The sequence below is a fragment of the Erinaceus europaeus genome, chromosome 14 (genome assembly GCF_950295315.1).
Source record: "Erinaceus europaeus chromosome 14, mEriEur2.1, whole genome shotgun sequence".
In the NCBI taxonomy this organism is placed as follows: Eukaryota; Metazoa; Chordata; class Mammalia; order Eulipotyphla; family Erinaceidae; genus Erinaceus; species Erinaceus europaeus.
This window is the reverse complement of record NC_080175.1, coordinates 44006303-44032627: the sequence shown is the minus strand read 5'-3', so window position 1 is coordinate 44032627 and position 26325 is coordinate 44006303. Positions and strand designations below refer to the sequence as shown.

The following is a 26325-nucleotide window of genomic DNA, read 5'->3' as shown; positions in this document are numbered from 1 at the left end:
CAGCGAACCTCTGTGACTGAAGCCACATTGTTCTCTAGGCTTCTGGCCTGACCAGGCTAGCAGAAAGGGGAATAGGGGTGAGACTTTGATTTAGGGGCATAATTCCACGGGATAGTTGTGTGACTGGTGCCCCGATAGCAGCCTGTCTCCGGCAGAGTGGCCTGTAGATTCCTGAAATGATGAGGAGACTGGGCTAGATCTCCAAGGACAACTCTGGAGAGGAAGTGGACTCTGATCCAGAAGAGCCAGGAGGGATTTGTGCATTCTGGGCCATGTGCACACCCAGACACAGAGGCTCAAGGTCTCTGTGCTCAGATCTCTCAGATGCCTGCTTGTCCCTTCTTGCCTCTTCCTTTCATTCTTCCTCTTCTTCTTCTTTTTTTTTTTTTTTTTTTTTTTTTTACCAGAGCACTGTTCAGCTCTGGCTTATGGTGGTGTGGGGGATTGAACCTGGGACTTTGAAACCTCAGGCATGAGAGTCTGTTTGCATAACCATTATGCTATCTACCCTCCACTAACCCCCCCTTTTTTTTTAAATTCATGAGAAAGATGAGAGAGAAAGAACCAGACATCACTCTGGTACATGGCTGCCGGGGATTGAACCCAGGACCTCATGCTTGAGAGTCCGATGCCTTATCCTCTGCGCCACCTCCCGGACCACCCTCATCTTTCTCTTTCTTGCTTTTTTTTTTTTTTTCCTTCTTAGATCTACTTATTAATAAGAAAGAAAGAGGAAGGGAGAAAAGCAGAACATCACTTGGGCAAATGTAATGCCAGGGATCAAACTCCTGGCCTCTATACTAGAGAGTCCAATGTTTCATCAGCGGTATCACTGTCCATTTACTTTTTAGTGAAAAAATGGGAATAGTGTATCACACACACCTCAGGCTGCTCTGTGGCTTCCTGCCGTGCACTGCCATACCCAGCTTCTTTCTCCAGAGATCCACTTTTTTTAATGTTCAATTTTTAAATTTATTGGATAGAGACCTTATTAAATACAGAGAGAAGGGGTATATAGAGAGGGAGAGAGAAAGAGACAGCCCTGCTTCAACTTTTGTGAAGCTTCCCCCCTGTAGGTGGGGGTTCATGGCTTGGACCGGGTTTTTGCCCATGGTGATGTGTGTGCTCAAACAGGTGTTCCACTGCTGCGCCCCAGAAGACCCTTCTAAGAAGTCAACAAAAAAACCAACTCTGACCCTGTGAGGATGCATTTCAGTTGAGAAGTGACTCTTCCTAGACCCCAGGGATGGACTTCTGACATTCAGGGGTTCTGTCTGGGCCTGAGCAAGAGGCACAGCCTGGGAGCTTCCTGGGGTCCCCCACCTTGCTCAGAGCCGGGCTGGGCCCCCAGCATCCACCTGGGCGATGAGGCAGGACTGACCCTGTGGGCAGAGGATGCGGTATCAGGAGCCTCCAGGGGTGGCGCCTGGTGTCAGAGGCCCAGCAGCAGCTTTATCTCTGATCAGCAGGCAAACCCGGCACTGGCACCGGTGCCCGGCTAGCAGGACGCTGCGTGTGCTCGCAGGGCAGGACTGCGCTCCCAGGACTAGCCTGTGTCCACCCCGTGGGCGGGGCCTCAGGTCAGGAGCGTCCTCTGCGGGGAGGTAGGTGGGGGGCTCCTCTGTCTGCAGGGGTGACCGAGAGCGGGCACCGGGCTTCGGGGACCGCTCGGTCTGAACTGGACCCCCCCTACCGGGGACGCGCGCCCCTGATAGAGGCCTGGGGACACGAGCGCGAGCCCTGTCACCCTCTCCCCCCTCCGCCCACCCGCCTTGGGATGGAACAGCTCCTGCGCTCCGAGCTGCGCACAGCGACTCTGTGGCCCTTCGGGAGCCCCGGGGCAGGCTGCATCAGCGAGGGGCGCGCCTACCACACTGACACTGGCCGGGTGTTCGTCAAGGTCAACCGCAGGGCGCAGGTACTCCCCTACCCCCCAACCCGTGGTAGGCCTGGAGAATGGCGGGCTGGAGCAACCGGGTGGGATCCAGAGGCAAAAGGGGGCTCCTGCTGCTGGAGAAGGGGTGCTGGGCGTGGCGGCAGGGAGGTGGCCCCCTCCTAGATCAGCCTGCAGCCCTGTCAACCTGCCACCTGTCACAGCTAACATGACCACAGGGTTTTCTGGAAATCCTGGAGTTGGCCCTGGACTCACAGGAGTTTCGAGCTGTTTGTTTTGATTTCTCTGTTGTCCAGCAGGCGTGCCAGGGGGAAGGGGAGTGTCCTAGACAGCTTCTGCTCCTTCCTTTCCTGAACTGGCCCTGGACCTGCAGCTGGCTGGCAGGAATAGGGGACCCTCAGGGGACTCCCAAGGACCAGGCTAGCAAAACCTGTAGGTTGTGCTCAGTTTAGCTTGTGTCTGGTCTCCACCGCCTGCTTAAATATCAGTGTTAGGAACAGTGGGAAGAGTGATTTTTCTTGCCTCCATGGTTATCGCTGGGGCTCGGTGCTGGCACTACGAATCCACTGCCCCTGACGGCCATCCCCTCACCCATTTTTTATTGAATAGGTCAGAGAGAAATTGAGAGGGGAGAGGAAAATAGAGAGAGAAAGATAGATGCCTGCAGATCTACTTCACCGCTCGCGAAGCATCCCCCTGCAGGTGGGGAGCCAAGGGGCTCGAACTTGGGTCCTTCCGTGGGTCCTTGCACTTGTGCTATGGGTGTTAACCGGATGTGCCACTGACCCGGCTCCCAACTTGTTTTTTTTAAGCATGCAATTCTATAGCCAGAAGCCACATTAAGAGGCACGTTTTCAACTAAGATGTTGAAAACATCTGCAGACTTCAGGAGTGGGAAAGCCCAGGTTCTCAGGGAGACTGTTACACTGCAGTGGGGTGCAGCCTACCTGCTTCCTGAGCAGATACCTGACTTCTTCCCAGCCCCAGGCCCTGCTGGGTGCTAGTGTTTTGAGGTCAGGGCAGGCTAGCCTCCCCTCCAAACCCCTACCTTCCTTGCACCAAATGTGAGTCCAGTCCCTTGGCCTGTGCCTTTGCTCTGATGGCTCAGGGCAGTGAAGGGGGAAGGTTCCAGGCCTAGACCTTCTTTCTGCTGACCTGCTCTCAGACGCCCCCTGCTGGCATTCACAAGCACCAGGTGGCATCCTGCATCTCTTTACTCTGGCCGGTTTCCACAACTCTCCCACCCTGTTCCTTCTCCCCTTCCCCAGCTAGTGCTCACTGCAGAGGGGTCAGTATCCTGCCTATACCCCAGGTTCAGTCGAGTCCTTGCATCTCCTTCCTCTCATGGGGCCCACGTTGTCCCCACCTCTCCTGTTGTCTTGCTTTTGCCATGGCTCTCAGTCACCGGAGGACCTGGAACTTCCGTGGGGCTGCTTTCCAGGATTCTGAACCACAGGGCATTGCAATGGTAGCTCTTGGCTGTGTTCTGGATGCAGGCCCGCCAGATGTTTGAAGGGGAGATGGCGAGCCTGGAGGCCCTAGGAAGCACTGGACTGGTGCGGGTGCCCCGGCCCATCAAGGTGATCGACATACCCGGAGGTGGAGCGGCATTTGTGATGGAACACCTGAAGATGCAGGGCTTGAGCAGGTGAGCTGTGAGGGAGAGAAGAGAGAGCTGGAAGGGGAGACACACAGGGAGACTGATGGAGAGGGAGGTACACAGAGGCAGAGACAGAAATGGGGAGGCAGGCATACATGGAAACAGAGAGGTAGATATGGAGGGAGAGGGCAGGGGGAGATTGTTCTGCAAAGGGACTCTCATGTCTGGGGCTCCAAAGTCCCAGGTTCAAATCCCTGCATCAACCATAAATCAGAGCTGAGCAGTGCTTTGGCTAAAACTTAAAAAGATGGGCGGGGAAGTCTGTTGGTAGCGCAGCGGGTTAAGCGCATGTGGCACAAAGCGCAAAGACTGGGTAAGGATCCCCGTTGGAGCCCCTGGCTCCCCACCTGAAGGGGAGTTGCTTCACAGGCAGTGAAGCAGGTATGCAGGTGTCTATCTTTCTCTCCCCCTCTCTGCCTTCCCCTCCTCTCTTCATTTCTCTCTGTCCTATCCAACAACAATGGCATCAATAATAACTACAACAATAAAACAACAAGGGCAACAAAAGGGAATAAATAAATATATATTTTAAATAAATAAATAAAAATCAAAAGATGAGTGGGGGTAGATAGCATAATGGTTATGCGAAGAGACTCTCATGTCTAAGGCTCCAAAGTCCCAGATTCAATCAATCCCTTTCACCACCATAACCTAGAGCTGGTAAAATAAAATAAAATAAAATAAAATAAAATAAAATGATACTGGACCAAAGTAAACAGACTCAGGTGTGTGTGGGGGGAGTGTGCAGATCTTGGAACATGATGGCAGAGGAGGACCTTTGGAGGTTAGATTGTAATGTGGAAAACTGAGAAATGTTACACATGTACAAACAACTGTATTTTACTGTCTACTGTAAACCATTAATTCCCCCAAGAAATAAAAATGTAAAAAAAAAAAAACATTAAAAAAGAAGGAAGAGGGAGTCCAGCGATAGCACAATGGTTTAAGCGCAGGTGGCGCAAAGCACAGGACTGGCGTTAAGGATCCAGGTTCCAGCCCGCGGCTCCCCACCTGCAGGGCAGTTGCTTCACAGGTGGTGAAGCAGATCTGCAGGTGTCTATCTTTCTCTCCCCCTCTCTGTCTTCCCCTCCTGCCAGGATGGCCTGAGGGTGCTTCTTCCTGAGCAAGTGCTCTCTGGGTTTGAGAGAACTCGACTGGAGCCAAACTAGGCTGCTGCATGGGAGAGGGATCAGGAACTCATGCTGGGCTGGCATTATAGGAGAGAGACTGGGACTCTTGGAGCCAGAAGGCAATTCCAAGTGTGTTCAATCAGAAGAACAGCTGTATATATACTCACCAAGTAGGGTGGAAACAGGATGTGACATAGAGAGGGTGGAGCGAAAAGAGAGTGGTGGAAATCAGGGTGTGTCTAGGAGAGGGGGCAGAGCAAAAAGAGAGTATGAACCAGTGGGGATTAAACCAATGCCCTGCATGCAGGGCGGTTCTAGTGGTTATATAAATAGACAGCAGAGTTAAGCAGGGGGAAGCTGGCGTACTGCCCAACATCTCCCCCTTTCTTTTTAACTAATGGCCATAGTATCAGAATTGTGGGGCACTTTGGGAGACAGGGAGACTGATAGGACGAGGCACACCTTTGGGGTTCTACTGTCCCTCCTTGCTTAACCTCTCAGTAGAGAGAGAGAGAGACTAACAGGATTGACACACCCCTCAGGTTCAAACCCTTCCAAGCTCAACCACATCCTCACAATTTCCCAACATCTCCCTCTTACTTAATGGCCATATATAAATGGGCCAATGTCTGTAAAAGGCTCCATCTCTGTCAGGGGAATAGCAGTGTAGGGGTGAACAGAAACCTGTTGGGAAGAAACCTGAATGATAGCGGATAAGCGTCTTCAAAAAGAACTAGCACAAGACAGGGAGGGATAAGTAAGAGTAGCAAGGGACAGAGTGAGACTGAAGAGAGGTCTGGTAGGCGGAGAGGAGGGCTGCCTGATGGGTGGAGGAGTGGGGGCCTGATAAGCTGATGGGCGAGAGGGATGATCTGGCATTGCAAAGTCCTGAGATAGCTTGGTGGAAAGGGCCATGGACTGCTACAGTCTGTCCTTGAGAAGTCCAACAGTGTAAAGGGAGTCTCCAAAGGTGCACCAGCAAGTCCAATAGTAGCATCAGTACAATGTCAACGACCATGGAAAAAATGCCATACGTCTATCTTGATGGAGGAGGACAGCCACTGGAACTTTTCTTCTCTGTAGAGAGTGAGCTGGAACCACCAAAACGTGACAGGCGAAGCAGGGGCAGGAAGAGCAGACAGCGATGGGTGAGAGAAAGGCGGTAGGAAAGTCTTGTCCTTTGGAGTCCAGGAATCAGGTTCTCCAGATCGTGTCAGATCACATCATGGGTTTTGGGGAGGGTAGCTGTAGTTGTGGGTGATGTCAGAGGACAGGGGTCCAAGATGGATTTCTGGGGATTCTGTATGAGCAGATGCTTCATCATGTGAAGGCTTGACATAGCTGTAGTCAATTACTTATGAAGAAAAAACTTGTAACAAATTAGAAGTTTACTATAATTGATAACCCGATGATTATAACTGGTTTAGGTATCTTTATAATTTCGTTTAAAGGTCATCTATGTGACCTCATGTAGCAGTCTCTGTACAGCAGAATTTTCAGACCAAATGTAGGTAAAATATACATATTGATTTTTAACTATTTTTTACATTGGACTTTTAAACAAACTCACGTTAGTGACAATATATATTTTTTTGAACATTTACAATGTCAGATTGATGCCAGATTTACTGTGGATTAATTTCCACAAGATTAGTTTACAGGGCCTCTTTGGGGCCCCTCCAAAAATGTCCTGTATAGAGAATTTGTATTTTAACTTTGGAGATGATGAATTGTCACATTGAATATTTAGACTTTTACCTTAAATACTCAGTTACTTTAGCAAATTAATTTTATCTTTCATGGTAAGAATGTAGCTTCAAAGTTACACTTTTAACCGTTAAGTTAATGTTTACCAAACTTGAAACACACACATAAAACATGTAGTTTATAACACACAGGAGGAGAAAAACTTTTGTAACTAAGATATCATTTCAAACACGAATTTAGATCTGTATTGTCATAGTTGAACGATTTACTCACACGGTTTAAAACTAAACATTTCATATTTATACCAAGACTTAAAAAGAAATCAAAAAGAGGAAAAAACAATTTTTGGACTGTTCCTGGACATCTCCAGAAACCATGGCTGCGCCCAGCATTTTTATATAAAGTCAGTTAAGTTTCAGAGTACTCTGAGCAAAATGGGTTGTACAAAAAATTTTGGTCACTCAACTCACTCAAAATTTTTTTTTTAAACTTACTCACTCACAAAACACAACTGGCCAGTCATAGCATAAGACATTCGGGAGTGTGTGTGGGGGGGAGAGAGCTCTGTGAATCAGATTTTTCAGATTCTTCCATGTCGTATTATGGATCCTGGGGTGCATCCTGCAGCCAGTCCTCTTGCAGTGTTTCTTGTTCCTCAGGGATATCAGCGCCATCATGTGGGTATTGCCGGACATGGCGGGCAGGAACCCAGACAGGTTTGGAGTAATTCTGTGGAAAAATGCATGTGAAACCCCTCCCCATGGTCAATAGGGGGTCAGGCCCTTTCCAAATTTTATCGAGTGGGTCTTTCCATTTGACCTTAATACCTGGGAGGGTGGGTGGTGTTTGCCAATGAAGAATAATAGGAGGTTGGTCCAAGTTTTTGTAAATATTAAAGAGATTTAATGTAAATAAGACTTTTGCCAACTGGATATTGGGGGGGGTACATTTCCCCTTTTTCTTTATTTAATTGAGCCTTAAGAGTTTGATGGACCCTCTCAACAATGCTTTGTCCCTGTGGATTATACGGAATGCTTAAAGTATGAGTAATGTTCCAGAGGGAACAAAAATCTTTAAATTGTTTGCTGGTAAAAGCAGACCCATTGTCAGTTTTAAGTTGAAGATGTATACCCATTACAACAAAACAGGAGAGCATATGGCTTATAAGCTTTTTTTGAGCTTTCTCCTGTCTGAGCTGTAGCCCACATAAACTTAGAGAAGGTATTAATTGAGACAAACACATATTTTTGTTTGCCAAAGCTGGGTATGTGGTTGACATCAATTTGCCGAAGAGCGTTGGCTTTTAAGCCTCGGGGGTTATCCCCAAGAGTTTGAATAGACCTGCACAGGAAGAACATGTAGCACGAATATGTTTTAACTGTGCCAGAGGAATATCAGGAAATCGAGCTCAAAGGCCTTTAAGATTAACATGGGTTAGAGAATGAAAGTCAGCAGGATTAGAGACAGAGGCTAGGAGAATTCCTGTGGAGGCGAGGTGGTCAGCTGCAGCATTCCCTTTGTACAGGGAACCAGGAAGAGGGCTGTCGGAATGTAGGTGCTGAACATACAGTGGTTGGGTTTGAGAGAACAGAGCATAGAGACAATTTGAATTAAGAGAGGAGAAAGTGGGTTGTCATCAATTCTCACATAAGATCGAGCAAGCCATGGAAGTAAGTTAACAGTATACACACTGTCAGAAAAAAGGTTGAAGGATTCTGGTACGGTGGTGAAGCAGGGCTGCAGGTATCTTTCTGTCTTTCTCCATCTCCATCTCCATATCCATCTCCCCCTTTTCCTCATGATTTCTGGCTGTCTCTGTCCAGTAAATAAAGATAATAAAAAAATAATAAGAAAGAGAGATACTCACTGAGGTGGGGGGGGAGGAAGCAGTCTCTTACTAGTTGCCCGTAGACTGGAGTGCAGTTCTAGAGGCACAATTAAGAGCCTCCAATTATTGTTTTTAAATATATTTATTTATTTTGGATAGAGACAGACAATGAGAGGGAAGAGGGACATAGAGAGGGAATGACACACACACATACACACACCTGCAGCTCTGTAGCACTGCTTCACTGGTCATGAAGCTTCCCTCCTACAGGGGTTGGGGGGGTAGAAGGGGCTTGAACCTGAATCCTGCTGGATCCTGCTACCAGTTGCACCACCACTCAACTTCAACTATTCTTTTTTGTCCTCCCACCAATTCCAATATTATCTTATTGAAGAAATGTTGATTTACAGGATTTTTTTTTCATCAGGGTACATTTGTTTATTTTCTTTTTCTTTAAAGATTTTATTTATTCATGAGAAATAAGTAAGCAAGTATTTTTTTAAAAATCCACAAATAGCACAGCCACAAACATGAGTGTACATAGAGCTTTTCAGATAGGTGTTTTTGTGTTCGTGGATAGATAGATGCCTAGGAGAGGAATTATTGGGTCGTATAGTAGATTGGCTTTTAATGTTTTCATGAAATGTTTTCTCCAAACTGATTTCCACAAAGGCTGTGCTAATTTGTATTCCTACCTACAGTGTAGAAGGTAGAAGTGTTCCTCCCTCTTGTAACTGTCCTTTTCCATGTATGCTATTTCCACAGGAGTAAGATGGTATCTCATTATTTCATTGATTTGAATTTCTCTGACAATCAGTGATTTTTCATATGCCTGTTGGACATCTGAATATCTCTTTAATATCCTCTTGGATTAAGACATTTGTTTAGAAAAAAATTTTAAACACCAAGTAAGAAGCATGGTCTCCTACATTTTAAATTTTAAAAAATTATTATTATTTATTTTCCCTTTTGTTGCCCTTGTCATTTTATTGTTGTTATAGTTATTATTGTTGTTGTTGCTGATGTCATCATTGTTGGATAGGACAGAGAGAAATGGAAAGAGGAGGGAAAGACAGAGAGGTCGAGAGAAAGATAGACACCTATAGACCTGCTTCACCACCTGTGAAGCGACTCCCCTGCAGGTGGGGACCCAGGGCTTGAACCCTTGTTCTTCGTGCCACGTGCGCTTAACCTGCTGCACTACAGCTGGACCCCATATTTTCTTTTTTAAACTAGAGCACTGCTCTGTTCTGGTTTATGGTGGTGTGGGGGATTAAACCTGGGACTTTGAAGCCTCAAGCATGAGAGTCTCTTTGCAGAACCATTATGCTATCTACCTCTGCCCTAGAAAAACTTTTTTTTTTTTTTGCCCATAAGGTTATTGCTGGGGCTCAGTGCCTGCACTATGAATCCACACTGCTCCTGTAGCCACTTTTTTTTTTTTTGGATAGGACAGAGAGAAATTGAGAGGGATGGGGTAGATAGAGATGGAGAGAGGAAGATAGACACCTGCAGACCTGTTTCAGTGCTTGTGAAGTGAACCCCCTGCAGGTGGGGAGCTGGGGGCTTGAACTAGGATCTTTGCACAGGTCCTTGCACTTTGTAATATGTGTGCTTAACCTGGTGTGCCACTGCCCTAGAAGATTTTTTTAAAGTATTTTATTTATTCATGAAAAGATAAGAAGTGAGAAAGAACCAGACATCCCTCTCGTACATGTGCTGCCAGTGATTGTACTCAGGACCTAATGCTTGGGAGTCAGTGGTTTATTCACTGCACCACCTCCTGGACCACAGAATATTTTTTTAAAAAAAATATCCTATCTATCTATCTATCTATCTATCTATCTATCTACCTACCTACCTATCTATCATCTACCTATATATTATTGAGGGAGATGGGTGAGAGAGAAAGGGAACCAGAGCATCACTTTGGTACATGTGCTGTTAGGGAGCAAACTTGGGACCTCATGCTTGAGAGTCTAACACCATATCCATTGTACTATCTCCTGGACCATGAAAGCTTTTTTTACCCTAGAGCACTGCTCAGGTCATGCTTCCCACAGTGCTAGAGATTGAACCTGGGACCTCTGGTACCTCAGACATGAAAGTCTCCTACATAATGCTATCTCCATAGCCCTTCAATTCTGTTTTTATTCCTTCAGTTCTTTTCATTCCTCAGAATTCCTCTCTGATCATATTCTATGTATTAATTATCACATATATAAATGTGTTAGTGCTCTTGTCACTGTCCCCCAACTATTAAATGGATAGGAGAACTCTGCTTCTTGGCATATGACTGCAGCCAGAGAGATGTCTCACTGGATAGGGCACTAGCCTTGCCAAGCATATATCCAGGTGTGAATCCTGGCACCATGTGGAAGGTCCTATGGCACCTGCTGAGGCTTTGGTGTTCTCTCCTTCTCTCTGTGTCTGAAAGAAAAAATAATAATCTGAAATAGTTAAATCACACATGTGTAAAGTCCTGGCTTTGCAATTAACTAATTAAATAAAAAACTTATGACTAGCAGGGTTATTGCTGGGGATCAGGGACTGCATGACTCCACCACTCATTGTTGGTATGCTTCTAATTCTGCTTATAAGACCTTCTGTTTTGATCATCATGTTAGGTTCGCTTAATGCTGTGGTCTATTTACATAATCATTGTTTTAACTGTTTTAATCCCCACTGGTTAGCGCTCTTTTTCCACTCCGCCCCCTCTCCTAGTCACATCCTGTTTTCCACTGTTTAATCCCCACTGGTTTGTACTCTCTTTTCGCTCCACCCTCTCTTCATCACATCCTGTTTTACACCCTACCACTTCCTTCCTGCAGAGTATAAATGCAGATGAATAAAGCCAGCATGGCATTGCATTGCATTGTATCCTAGCTCAGCCATGAGTCCCTGGTCGTCTCTCTCCCGACCGCGGAGCGAGCCCGGCATCTGGCATCTGAACAGGGACCAACAGCTCATGAGGCTGTTTTTTTTACTTTATAGAGTGTGAGAGATAGAGAGGAGAAGAGATAGGAGAGACACTGCAGTCCTGCTCATGAAGCTTCTTCCCCCAACAGCTGCTCCCATGAGGTGGACCTGAGCTTGATCCCAAGGTTTATGTGCATGAAAATATGTGTGTTCTACTAGGTGAGCCACTTGTCAGCCCCCTACTGCATTTTTTCAAGTAGAGCTCTGCTCAACTTTGGCTTGTTGTGGTGCAAAGAATTGAACCTGGGATCTCAGAGCCATAGGCATAAAAGTCATTTGCAGAACCATATTTTTGTCTCCCTGACCTCTCATTTAATCATTGTTAATAATTATTAACTATCAGTAATAATTATAGCTAATAATTATTATTGTGCCCCCACCAGCAGGGCGGTGAACAGGGGCTAGGAACCAAAAAAGACCTGGAATGAAAGGAACACGAGACACGAAGAATGACAGCAAGACAGGTTTCTGATCAAGCTGCAAAATTTTATTGTGTTCACAGGCATTATAAGGATTTGGGGAAGGAGAGGGAATGCTGGAGGAGGGGGAGGAGGAGCAAACTTCAAAGAGGAATGTTCCTTGCAACAAATGGTGGAAACCAAACTGTGTGTTGACTCACTTGATTACTGATAAATGGTTTACCTGAGGGCAAATGGCCTGCCCAGGGGGGAATTAACACTTGTCTTGAGGGGTTCCATTGTCTCAAAGCTTATCATCTATCAAGCAGAGAAATGGCTCCTGGCATTATTGTTCTACCAAGATAGCTTGCTTGGGTAGTGTACTTGCTTATTAGTCACACACATGGCTCAGGTTATTGTTGTTTTTTTTCTTTTATTTACTTACTCACATTAATTAATTTTTTGCCATTTAATATTAAAATATTAATTTTTTGGTGCCTACACAGCAAATCCACTGCTCCCAGTGGCCATTTCCATTTTTGTTTTTTATTGGATAGGACAGAGAGAAATTGAGAGGGGAGGAGAGATAGAGAGGGAGAAAGACAGACACCTACAGACCTGCTACACTGTCTGTGATGCTTCCCCCCTGCAGGTGGGGAGCCAGGGCTTGAATTCAGGTCCTTGCACATGCTAAGGTCTGCTCAACTGGGAATACTATTGCCTGTCCCTCTTCTTCATCATCATCATCATCGTCATCGTCATCATCATCATCATCATCATTATTATTATTCACTGTACAAAATCGGGTAGAAAATTCAAACTCATGTAAAGAAGACATAAAGCCACTCACAATTTTCCCTGCAAGAAATGCACACTGACATTTGGGAGCGTGATTGATTATCCTGTTTTGTTTTTTTTCTCCTCTTCATATTGGTTTTCATTTGAGGATCGGGAGCAGGTATTTTCCTTAATGTCACCCTCTGAGCATTTGTCCCTTAAGTCCCAGGCCCTCCTAGGACATCAGTCAAATCCCTGCCACCTCTGGGGATTTCACACAATTTTGTTTTCAGAAAAGGTCATTGCCTGCAGTTCTGTTTTTCTGTTTTAAAGAATGGGGGATTGTTTCCTAAGGAATTTGAAGTGTCTGTCAAAATGGGGCCTGCTGGCAGCTGTGACTGTGTGGGTATTTCTTCTCTCCACAGCCAAGCAGCAAAGCTGGGAGCCCAGGTGGCCGAACTGCACCTTCACAATCAGAAGCTGGGGGAGAAGGAGCAGCAGGAGGCTCACACAGTGGGTGTGTTCAGGTTTCCCCTCCGCCACCCAGCCATTTCCTGCTGTTCTGTCCTCAGGCTAACCTGGGTCTGCTCACACCCCATCTCCCCTTAAATTGCAGTGAAAACAATTAATGACAATTAATAATAATAATAATAAAATAGGGCAGAGGGTAGATAGCATAATGATTATGCAAACAGACTCTCATGCCTGAGGTTCTAAAGTTTCAGGTTCAATCCCCTGCACCACCATAAACCAGAGCTGAACAGTGCTCTGGTGTAAAAAAAAAAAAAAAAAGGTGGGGGGAGGGAAGTCTAGCAGTAGTGCAGTGGGTTAAGAGCAGGTGGCACAAAGCACAAGGACCAGTTCAAGGATCCTGGTTCGAGCCCCCAGCTCCCCACCTTCAGGTGGGTCGCTCCACTAGCGGTGAAGCAAGTCTGCAGGTGTCTATCTTTCTCTCCCCCTCTGTCTTCCTCTCCTCTCTCCATTTCTCTCTGTCCTATTCAATAACAATGACAAGCAATAATAATAACAACTGGCAACAAAAGGGAAAAAAAATAGCCTCCAGAAGCAGTGGATTTGTAGTGCAGGCACCGAGACCCAGCAATAACTCTGGAGGCACCAAAACATTATGTAATTTTTTTACATAATGTGTATATTTAATGAAAAAGACACAGAGAGAAAGATACACACAGAGAACAGAGAGACCTACCAGAGCACTGCTCACCTCTGGCTTATGGTGGGGCTGGGCATTGAACCTGGCCCTTTGGAGCCTCAGGCATGAAAATCTTTTTGCATAACCATTATGCTGTCTCCCCAGCCCATGTAATTTCTTTTTATGAGAGACCACCGTAAAGCTGTCACTTTATATAGTGCCTGAGATTGAACTTCTACCCTTACACAGGCACTGCATAAGCTTCACCATTGAGCCACAACCCCCTCCCCGCCAGTCCCCAGTCCCTTTGGATGTGGATTGTGTAGACCAGGATTCCTGGTCCTTCTTTGTGTCCAGGGCTCTGTTGTTACGTTAAGTAGCTTACTTTGATAAGTAGCTTACTTTGATCTTTGCTGTTTGTTAATATGGGCCTGTTCTGCTATAAACTTCCTTCTTAGGACAGCTTTTGTTGTATCTCACAGGGTCTGGTAGTTGGTATATTCCTTTTTGTTGCTCTCCAAGTACTTTTTAACTTGTCTCCTTTTAAAAAATATTCTTTTTAAAAAATATTTTGTTGCCCTTGTTGTTTTGTTGTTGTAGTTATTATTGTTGTTGTTGCTGATGTTGTTGTTGTTGGATAGGATAGAGAGAAATGGAGAGAGGAGGGGAAGACAGAGAGGGAGAAAGACACCTGTAGACCTGCTTCACTGCTTGTGAAGCGAACCTTCTGCAGGTGGGGAGCCAGGGGCTTGAACTGGGATCTGTACGCTGGTCCTTGCACTTTGCATCATGTGCACTTAACCTGCTGCGCTACCACCTGACTCCCTAAAAAAATATTATTTTAATATTTTATTTATTATTACATAGAAACAGAGACAAATTGAGAGGGGAGGAGGAGATAGGGAAAGAGATAGAGAGACATCTGCAGCCCTGATTTGTCACTCATGAAGCTTCCCCCCCTGCAGGTGGGGACCAGGGGCTTGAGCCTGGGTCCTTGTGCACTGTAATGTGTGCACTTAACCAGGTGTGCCACCACCTAGGCCCTTAAAAAAATACATATATACATATAAACAAAAAATACATATATACATATATGTATATAAAAATACATATATACATATATATGTATATAAAAATACATACATATATGTGTATATAAAAATACATATATACATATATATGTATATAAAATACATATATATAAATACATATATAAATACATATATAAATACATATGTAAATATATAAATATATATATACACAGTTGCTTGACGTGGCAGTGGCGGGATGCGAAGGAGAGAAAATCCAAGCGCAAAGGGAACACAAATCTTTATTGTTGGGTCAGATGGGTGTTTCAGGCCATGTGGAGCCAGCCAAAAAAATGGCTGTCCCCTGCTACCTCACCACCGGGCAAGCAAGAGCGAGCGAGGGGAGGGGGAGTAGGCGGACTTTTTAGGTCAACACCCTGGAGTGTCGGGACAGGATTGGTTGGGGGAAAGCCCTGAATGTACCATAATACTCTGTATAGTGGCAGAGCCTTGGGGAGACATCTGCACAGCAAAAAAAAAAAAATATATATATATATATATATATTTTTTTTTGTCAATGAGACTTGGTGCCTGCACTATGAATTCATTGCTCTCCTGTGGCTCTTTTAAAATTTATTTTATTTTTTTGAATATAACAGAGAGAAATTGAGAGGGGAGGGGAGAGAGAAAGACACCTGCAGACTTCCTTCACCACTTGTGAAGGAGCCAGTTGGTGGCACACTGGATTAAGTGCACATAGTATGAAGCACAAGGACTGGCTCAAGGATCCTGGTTTGAGCCCCAGGTTCCCCACCTGCAAGGGTTTGCCTCACAAGTGGTGAAGTAGGTCTGCAGGTGTCTTTCTCTCTCCTTCTCTGTCTCCCCATCCCTCTCAATTTCTCTCTGTCCTATCTAAAAAAAAAAAAAAAAAAAAGGAAAAATGGCCACAGGAGCTGCGGATTTCATAGTGCAGGCCCTGCCTGAGCTCCAGCAATAATCCTGGAGGCAATATATATATATATATATATATAATTTGACAACCATAGTTTTTAAAGTATTTAAGAGTCAGCTTGGTCATTATTATTATTATTATTTCCTGAAAGTTCATGTTAATTATCCAGTTATTCAGTTTTTGTTGATAAAGACAGAAGTTGAGAGGGAAGGAGGGATAGAGGGAGATAGATAAATAAGCACATAGACAGATACAGAGAGACACACAGAGAGAACAGAGAGCACTGCTCAACTTTGGTTTACAGTGGTGCTAGGGACTGAACCTGAGACTTCAGAGCTTCATGCATGAAAGTCTTTTGTGTAACCATTATGCTGTCTCCCCAGCCCAAGTTCTCTTTTGGTTTCTTTAATGACCCAGGTACTATTCCAAAGTGTATTATTTAATCTCAGTTTGTGACCCATTTGTTTAAACCACTTGCTAATTCAGGGAGTTCTCCTTCCACTGCAAAGCCCCCCCCCCAACCTCACCCCCCAAAGCAGCTAGCTCACTGCTGCTGCTGCTGCTCTGCTGCATTTGACATGGAGGGAAACACCAGCCTCTCTGCCTGCAGGCCACAGGACTGAGGCCCAACCCCAGCATGTGACCAAGTTTGGCTTCCACACGGCAACCTGCTGTGGCTTTATCCCACAGGTGAGTACTGGACTGAGTATATCCCTTTGTATGTGACAGCCTGCTGGTTCCCTGGGCATAGGAAGATGAGTGTCCTGGTATCTGAAGGCAGAGGGTGAGCAGTGAGGGGTGTTCTGCAGGGCAGGAGAGGTTCAGAGAGCCAAGCTGGGGGTGGAGAGGATGGAGTAGGACAAGGAGCTGCAGAGGCCAAGACAGCAGAGCCCTGAAAATGTGCTTAGTCCTTCTGTGATGAGTCTTGCTGACATTCATGTTCTGGGCATGTCTTGGCTATTTATTTATTATATTTTATTTTTTGCCACCAGGATTTTTCTCTGGGTTCCATACTTGCATGATTTTATTGTTCCTAGTGGGGTCTCTCTCTCTCTCTCTCTCTCTCTCTCTCTCTCTGTCTTCAGGGTTATCTCTGGGTTCACTGCTGGCACTATGAATCTACAGCTCCTGGTGGCCATTTTTTTTCTATTTTCTTTTCTTTTTTACTTGACAATACAGAGAGAAATTGAGAGGGTAGGGTAGATAGAGAGGGAGAAAGATAGACATCTGCAGCCCTGCTTCACCACTAGTGAAGCATCTTCCCTGCAGGTGGGGACCGGGGACTCCAATCTGGATCCTTGTGTCTGCTGATAAATGTTGGGTTGTGTTGCGGGGGAGAGAGAAGAGACCAGGAACTCATGGCGGAGTGGGAACGCAAGTCTTTATTGACGTGTACACCCCAGAGTTGGGTGTGAGCACACAGGTTCAGGCCATGTGGAGCTAGCAAAATGGCTGCCTCCCACTATGCCCACCAGCCCTTCTCCAGGTCTTCTCTGGGTCAGGATGTGGAAGAGAAAAAGAGAGGAAACCAGAACACCAGCAGGATTTATAGGGTAAAGATGGAAGTGGGAACGGGATTGGCTAGGAAAGGGGTGGAGAAAGGCAAAAGGCATGCTGGGAAGGTGAAAGCATCCTTAGCAACTGTTGCAGTGGTTTTAACGGAATTAGCAATACCCTGAGGGGATAATGTGGTGGGGATATTTCAGGCAAAACAATGATTATGTAAGCAGGGGGGGGCTCGCTTTAAGGCCCAACAATAAATGCACTTAACTGAGTGTGCCACCTCCTTTTTTTGGATAGAGTGCGAGAGATAGAGTGGGTGACAGAGACAGAGAGACACTATAGCACTACTTCATCACTAGTGAAACATTTACTTTGTGTGGTTCTCCCATGTGGCTCAAACCCCAATTCTCATACATAGTCAAGTGTGTGCTCTACTGGGTAAGCTCTTTCCTAGCCTAATGTCCTTTTTTTCTTTCTTCTTCTTCTTCTTTTTTTTTAAACTATCTATATATTTACTGGATACAGACAGCCAGAATCTGAGAGGGAAGGGGGGTGATAGGGTGATAGGTGATAGAAAGGGAGTGAGGCAGAGAGACACCTGCAACACTGCTTCACCACTTGTGAAGCTTTTCCCCTTCAGGTGGGGGCCAGGGGCTTGAACCTGGGTCCTGGCTCTTGGTAACATGTGCACTTAACCAGGTGCACCACCACCCGGCCCCCTAATGTCCTTTTTTAAATAATTGTGGTCATTGATTTAATACTGTTTCACAATCAGGTTTCAGGAGTATAATTTCACACCTTTGTGTGGGTAAACAACTCATCATACCCAGTACCAGAATTCCTGTGCCAATATGCCAAAGATACACCTTTGTCTGTCCCTCCTTTACCCTCTTACCCCTAAGGTCCTCTAATGACTACCATAGTTTTCAATGGGTCTAAGACTCAGCTTGGCTATTATTATTGCAAGTTCAGTTTATTTATTTATTGCTGATAAAGACAGAAGTTGAGAGGGAAAGAGGAGATAAGAGGGCGATAGATAGATAGATACATAGATGGATAGATAGATACCTGCAGATCTGCTTCACTGCTTGTGAAGTTTCTGCCCCTGCAGGTAGGGACAGGGGGCTTGAATTTGGGTCCTTGCACATTGCAAAATGTGCACTCAACTGGTTGCACTAGCCCCCTATTTGCTTTAGTTATTTATATTCTATGTATGAGTAAACCCTCTGGTAGTCTTCTCCCCTCCCTCTCTTCTCAAGTCTTCCATCAATATAGACAACTTTGCATATTTCAGAATGTAATTTTTTTGCTTGTTTTTTAAATTTTTTATTATTTATTTATTCCCTTTTGTTGCCCTTGTTGCTTTCCTTGTTTATTGAAGTTATTATTGTTGCTATTGATGTCGATGTTGTTGGATAGGACAGAGAGAAATGGAGAGAGGAGGGGAAGACAGAGAGGGGGAGAGAAAGACAGACACCTGCAGACCTGCTTCACCGCCTGTAAAGTGACTCCCTTGCAGGTGGGAGCTGGGGCTCGAACCGGGACCCTTACTCGGGTCCTTGCTTTGCACCACGTGCGTTTAACCTGCTGCGCTACCACTCGACACCCTTCGGAATGTAATTTAAGTGGAAACGTGTGCATTCCTCTGTCTGCTTTTACTCTCATAATCATAATTGGATTTTGTGCTACTGTGTTTTTCCTCACATGGATGAGCCACGCTATTTATCCAGTCACCTATCAATGAAAATCTGACTTCTTTTCAGGTGTTATCCCTCACCCAACACATACAAATAAAGCTACTGTGAACCTTTGTGTGCAAGTGCTTGTGTGGCAAATGTTTTCATGTATTTTGGGTACTAGGCCACATGGCCGGCTCTTATTTGAGTTTGTATGAAATTGCCACATGTTCTTCAATGTGGTCGTACCATTTGACACACTTATCAGTTATGAATGAGAATTCAATTTTTTGAACAGGACAGAGAGACATTGAGAGGGGAGGGGAAGATAAAGAGGGAGAGAGAGGGCAGGGGTAGATAGCATAATGGTTATGCAAAGAGACTCTCATGCCCGAGGCTCAAAAGGATCAGGTTCAATCCCTTGTACCACCATAAACCAGAGCTGAGCAGTGCTCTGGTAAAAAGGGTTGGGGAAGAGACCTGCAGCCCTGCTTCACCTCTTGTGAAGCATCCCCCCTGCAGGTGGAGAGCTGGGGGCTGAAATCTGGGTCCTTGAGTGTGTGTCCTTGCACTTAGTACTATGTGTGCTTAACCGGGTGCACCACCACCTAACTCCCTTATTTATTTTTAATTGCCACCAGGGTTTTTGCTGGGGCTTGTTGCCAGCACTATAAACCCACCACTCCTGGTGAATATATATATGCATATAAACATTTTTTCCTTTTTGTCTTTTTATTTGATAGGATAGGTAAAAGTTGAGAGGGGAGGGGAGATAAAGAAAGAGAAAGACATCTGCAGCCTTGCTTCACTGCTTGTGAAGCGTCCCCCCTGCAGGTGGGGAGTGAAGGCTTGAACAAGGGTCTTTGCGCTTGGTAATGTGTGTGCTCAATAGGGTGTGCCTGGCCCCTGAGATTCCTTCTTGATGACACATGATATGGAGGGCTGTTCATGTGTATGTTTCCATGCACCAAGAGCAGAGTCATTTAGGGCTATTATGTCCCCCCTTTTTTAATAGGATAGGAACAGAGAAATTGAGAGAGGAGGGGAAGAGAAAAATAGACACCTGTAGACCTGCTTCACCCCTTGTGAGGTGGCCCCCCTGCAGGTGGGGAAGCAGGGGGCTTGAACCAGGATCCTAGTGCAGGTCCTTGCATTTTGTACTATGCCCACTTAACCAGGTGTGCTACTGCCCAGCCCCCCTTTTAAAATTTCTACTAATTGACCTTCTTTTCATTGTGAAATGACTTTCTATTTCTCCCTTTCTTTCTAGAGATTTATATTTTTATGAAAGAGGAGGAGACAGAGAGAGAACCAGAGCATCACTCTGGCACATGTGATACCGGGGATTGAACTTAGGACCTCGTGCTTGAGCATGCACTGCTCTACCTACAGTGCTATCTCCTGGGCCACTGGAATGACTTTTTTAATAGTGTAATTTTTGCTCTGAAACCCATTTTGTCTGATATTAAGCAACCACTCAGGCTTTGTTTTAGTTCATGCTGACATGATACAGTTTTGTTTGATTGTTAAAGGGAGTGAAGATAAAAGGGAAAAGAGAAAATCTAGACACTTGCAGACCTGCTTCACGTGAAACGTCCCCCCCCCCCCCGTAGGTGGGGAGTGGGGATTTGATCTAGTGTCCTTGTGCATAGTAATATGTGCGCTGGCCCCAGTGAAATTTTTTTTCCCTATCCCTGTATAAGTACCGCGTGCTAACTGATTGCGCCACTGGAGCTCTATTTTTTTCCCTATTCCTTTAACCAGTCTCTTTTTATTTTATAGAAAAGTGAATTTCTCACATAGTGCTTTGTTTTTCAATATATTATCCGCACTCACTTAACTAGGGCCTGAGGCATTTGCATAGATATTTATTTATTTTTGTGAGCCATAGGCCTCAGACCTGTGAAGGCCTCTACTGCTGAGATTCACCTCAGGCCCTGACCATTTGCATTTATTTTCCTGTGGTTATGATTAGTTTGAGCCTGACATCTTATCTTTGTTTTCCGTTTGTCCTCCCTATCTGCCTTCTTTTAGATTAACTAGCTGTTAGTGATTCTGTCATAGTTCCAGTATTTGCTGATCTTTCTCTCTCTCTCTTCCCTGTTTGAAGAATTACTTATTTATTTTCTCATTAATGAGGGAAAGGAGAGAATCAGATCATCACTCTGACATATGTGTTGATGGGCATCATATTCAAGGCCTCATGCTGAGTCCACAGCTTTACCCATTGCACCACCTTCTGGGCCACTAGTCGCTGTGTTTCTGTGGTTGCTCTGGGGCTCAGGTAAGGCCCATATGTGACCTAGCCTGTGACCGCCACCTGCAGGCTCCTTCCCTTTGCTTTCCAGGTGAACGAGTGGAAGGATGACTGGCTGACCTTCTTCACGCGGCACAGGCTCCAAGCGCAGCTGGACCTCATTGAGAAGGACTATGCTGACCGTGAGGCCCGAGAACTCTGGTCACAACTCCAGGTGGGCACCACTGGGGAGGGGCTGTCCTCACAGGAGTCCCTACATAGGTATACGGCCCTTGCGCAGAACTGAGCAAGCACGGCACACAAGCTGGGCAAAGCTGGTAGTGTATTCACACTGGCCTGCAGGGAGACAGAGCAAAGGTGGTACCCAGGGCCCCTCAATTGGAAGGTCACAGGTACTAAGCCTCACATCTGCTCATTTGAGATGTGGGGCCAGATTTGTTATTGGGGATGTTCACTCTTCCTTCCTAGTCATTTTTACCTTGCTTCCTTTTCTGGAGCTGATGTGGGGAGCAGGTGGCCCAGAGTCACTAGAGCTGGGAAGTAGCTCAGCTGGCAGATCACATGTATGGCCATGCATGAAGCCCTGGGTTCAAGCCCCAGCACAACATGGGAGCACTAAGGACAGTACTGAGGTGTGCTCTGTGGATGGTGGAGTGCTGCTATGGTGTCTCTCTCTTCTCTCTTCCTGTCTTTCTCATCTTTTATTATTGCCACCAGGGTTATCCATTGGATCTGCTGCTCCCAGCAGCCATTTATTCCTTTCTTTTACTTGATAGGACAGAGAGAAATTGGGAGGGGAGGGCTACACAGAGTGGGAGAGAGATAGTGAGACACCTGCTGCCCTGATACTCTCCTCCCTGCAGGTGGAGACTGAGGGCTTGAACCTGGATCCTTGTCCGTGGTAACATTTGCACTCAACTGGGTATGCCACAGTGTGGCCCCTCTGCTTCTTTCTTTTTCTCACTATTGTTTCTCTAAAATAAATAATAACAATGAAAAAATGATCTGAGGAGGCTGCTCAGTGCTACTAGTATAGTGCACTTGTGAAGCCTTGGGTTCATTTCCCAGGGTGACATTAAAAACAAAAAACTGTCAAGACTTGCATAGCAGTTCAGGAGGAACATGGATGGAGGAACTAGCAGAATACAACAGAGATACACATAGACTTTGAGCTAAAGGAACAAGGAAGAACATTTGCTAAATCAGTAGGAAAACCATTCAGCATATGTGGATCATATTATGTGGGACCATAAAACTGAAAGCAGACAACTCTGAATTGTAGATGAGGTGGGGGGGTGGGGACAAGCCTGAACCCAGATCCTCATGCATATACAATGACACCAGATAATGGCCTCCATGGGCCTTTCATTCATTCATTTTTTAAGGCAGAGAGATAAATTGAGAAAGAGACAGAGAGAGATACCCCACAGCACTCAGCACTCCATCATCTGTGGTGCTGCATTGGTGCTCTCCTGTTGTGCCAGGACTCAAATTCTGTCCTTTGTGTATGGTAACGCACCAGTCCTACTGGGATGCAATCTCTCACTCTGGCATTATGTTAACAGATTTTCAGGGATGGGGGTCTGCGTGATGGTGCACTGAGTAAAGTGCACACGTTACCTAATGTTCAAGCCCCTGGTATTCATCTGCAGGGAGAAAACTTCACTAGTGATGAAGCACTGCTATAGGTGTCTGTCTCTACACCCCTCCACCATTCGATTTCTCTCTGTCTTTATATATATATATATAAATAAAAGGAAATAAGGAATAAAAGAAAGAAAAGGAAAAATGCTATCAGGATCAGGGGAGCCAATCTGCAGGCATTGAATCCCAATAATAACCCTGGTGGCAATAATAAAAAATTTTTTTTGGTGTCATAGGCGGTTGTGCAGTGGTAAAACCAAGATGGGGGGGGCGGTAGCGCAGCAGGTTAAGTGCACGTGGTGCAAAGCCTAAGGATTGGAGTAAGGATCCTGGTTCAAGCCCCCAGTTCCCCACCTGCAGGGGGGGTTGCTTCACAGGCAGTGAAGCAGGTTTGCAGGTATCTATCTTTCTCTCCCCCTCTCTTGATTTCTCTGTCCTATCCAACAACAATGACAGCAGCAATGGCAACAATAACAATAACATTAACAACAACAAGGGGAACAAAATGGGAAAAATGGCCCCCAGGAACAGTGGATTCATAGTGCAAGCACCAAGCCCCCAGCAATAACCCTGGTGGTCAAAAAAAAAAAAAAAGATCTGCTGCAGACATGAGGTTGTGAATTCTATCCCTGGCACCATATATATATCAGAGTGATGCTCAGGTTCTCTTTCTCTTCTTCCTTATTAATAATTAAATCTTTAAAAATATTATTTTTTTTTTGTCCATGAGAGAAAGAATGCAAAGAAATGATCTACCCTTCATGTTGTCTTTGTTGAGTTCATGTGGTGCTGGTGATTGAACTGAGGGATTGGGCATACAAGTCAGGTACTCTATCACTAAGCCACTTTTCTGACCCCTTTTCCGAAGCATTGCACCTGGAGACTAGCTCACAGCCCCCTGATTAATCTGTGTACAAGACAGAGAAAGACAGGGAGAGATACCACAGTACTGCCCAGCCATCACTGGAGCTAGTGCTGGTGTCATATTTTATCAGTTTCATTTGAGGTCCTTGTGTATAATAAGGCATACACTCTACTGGCAGAGCTACCTCCCAGCCCTACAATGGTATTATATATATATATATGTATATGTATATGTATATGTATATGTATATGTATATGTATATGTATATGTATATGTATATGTATATGTATATGTATTTTTTAAAAATTATACCTTTATTTATTTATTTATTTATTCCCTTTTGTTGCCCTTGTTTTATTGTAGTTATTGATGTCGTCATTGTTGGATAGGACAGAGAGAAATGGAGAGAGGAGGAGAAGACAGAGAGGGGGAGAGAAAGAGAGACACCTGCAGACCTGCTTCACTGCCTGTGAAGTGACTCCCCTGCAGGTGGGGAGCCGGCGTCCGGAACCAGGATTCTTAGCACAGTTCCTTGTGCTTTGCACCATGTGCGCTTAACCCGCTGCGCTACTGCCCAACTCCCTCAATGATTATATTTTTAGGTGAAGATCCCGGATCTGTTTATTGGCATAGAGATTGTTCCATCCCTTCTCCATGGGGACCTCTGGTCGGGAAATGTGGCTGAGGACGACTTGGGGCCCGTCATTTATGACCCGGCTTCCTTTTATGGCCATTCTGAGTTTGAACTGGCAATTGCCTTGATGTTTGGGGGGTTCCCCAGATCCTTCTTCACTGCCTACCACAGCAAGATCCCCAAGGCTCCAGGCTTTGATAAGAGGCTGGTGCTGTACCAGCTTTTCAACTATCTGAACCACTGGAACCACTTTGGGCAGGAGTACCGGCGCCCATCCCTTAGTGCCATGCGGAAGCTTCTCAAATAGCAGCCAGCCCATGTCCTCTGCCACCCACCTGCCTGCTTTGCAAATATCAAGGGGGCAACCACATTAGGTGGCTTCAGGCACTAATAAAGCCGACAAAGGAATTGTTGTCTCCATTTTTGACGTTGGGCTAATGTACACTTAGTCTACCTCTGAGGTTTTCTGCAGGCTCAGAGGGGTGTGTGTGTGTGTGTGTGTGTGTGTGTGTGTGTGTGTGTGTGTATGTTGTTCATAATTGTACAGGAATTCACAGAGTTGGGTTTTACTTAGTTATCAGTCAGTGACACATGCACCATGTGCACTTGGGAGACTCCAATTTTTTTTCTCTGAGAGAGGAGGGGACCACAGATGAACCCCATCACTTGAGAGGCACCCCTGGGACTGTGTTGGGTCCTGAGTTCAACCTTACTAAGTTGGGCAGATAGAAGGAAGGACCCTTCTGTGGGATCCAGGGATTTTGGCAGCCACTGTCTGTCCCCTTTTCTGCACCCCATAAAAATGTGGCATTGAAATGTGGCAGAAATTATCCCCAAACATGAGACCAGAGCCGGGTGTAGTGAAAAGCGAGGAATTTTAATACACTGGTGGGCTGCATAGCTCCAGGAAGTTCTTTCCATCAGACAAAGGAACAGCATAGGCTTATACATCATGGTTACAAAAGGAATGTAGACATTGCCACAGTGCAGGCACATGATCTTTGGCCCTGGTGCTAGTTAGTTATGGGGGTCTTATCTCTTCCTGCTGGGCTGAATTCCTCCCTTACTGTCCTGCTTAAGACTGTGGAGGGAGGGGAGTCGGGTGGTAGCTCAGCGGGTTAAGCGCATGTGACACAAAGTGCAAGGACCAGCATAAGGATCCTGGTTCAAGCCCCGGCTCCCCACCTGCGAGGGAGTCCCTTCACAGGCGGTGAAGTAGGTCTGCAGGTGTCTGTCTTTGCCCTCTCTGTCTTCCCCTCCTCTCTCCATTTCTCTCTGTCCTATCCAACAACGATGACATCAATAACAACAACAATAATAACTACAACACAATAAAAAGACAACAAGGGCAACAAAAGGGAAAATAAATTAAAAAAATTAAAAAAAAAAAGGGAGGAGGTACACACATCAGATACGGGGGGGGGGAGTATAAACATATTTATCTATTTTCTACTTCAGAAACTTGAACCCTGGGTAAAGGCCAGGTGTGCTACTACTGAAATACCTCCCATCCCACCTTTTCCCCATGATATATATATATTGTTTTTACCAGAGCACTGCTGAGCTCTGGATTGTAGTGGTGTGGGAGGTTGAACCTGAGACTTTGGAGCCTTAGGAATGATAGTCTCTTTGCATAACCATTATGTTATCTACCCCCGCCCCTTTCTATGATTTTTACAATGAGAAAAGAGACACAGGGAGGCAGAGAGCGAGAAAGCACTGCTCCACCATTGGCATAGTTTTCCTTACTGCTAACATGTGGTGCAGGGATGGAACCAAGAGCCTCATTCTCGAGGAACTGAGCCACTTTAGCACTCTGCTCCATCTCTCAGCTGGAGTATTTTTCCTGGGTAAAATGAAGGGCACAGGCAGTGGGCTGTGCCCAGGGGCTGAGGGCCAGATGTAGTCAGGTTGTCCAGGAGTCCAGGATGATCAGTGCTCATATATACATGGATATCTTCGCCCACCCTGTCCAACGCTTGACGTCTTGTCACCCAATCTGGTCCCCTATGCCTACACTGAACTTCTCTGTTCCAGTCTCTTGGAAACAGAGTTGGCAGTCAGCTGAGGTAAAGAACAAACACCTCATCACAGACCCCTGCAAGCGTCAACCCGGCTTTGACCTAGCACGTTATGATTGGGCCCTCCTCAATCGCTATGGAACAGGCCATGGCCGGTGCGCCGCTATGTTCCATCGCTGGGGAGCCAGAGACGACCCGAACTGCCCCTGCGGCTCCAGACAG

The 26325-nt window shown here is 45.7% G+C and overlaps 1 protein-coding gene across 1 annotated transcript; it reads left to right on the top strand.

The window, feature by feature from the left end:
* Nucleotides 1–1455: 1455 nt before the first annotated feature.
* Nucleotides 1456–24490, top strand: FN3K (fructosamine 3 kinase). Its single transcript, XM_007524445.3, has 6 exons — nucleotides 1456–1918; nucleotides 3391–3542; nucleotides 12799–12890; nucleotides 16114–16193; nucleotides 21031–21153; nucleotides 24051–24490. Exons 1-6 carry the CDS (start codon nucleotides 1778–1780, stop codon nucleotides 24387–24389), a joined length of 927 nt encoding a protein of 308 aa, XP_007524507.1. The 5' UTR covers nucleotides 1456–1777; the 3' UTR covers nucleotides 24390–24490.
* The last annotated feature ends 1835 nt before the right edge of the window (nucleotides 24491–26325 follow it).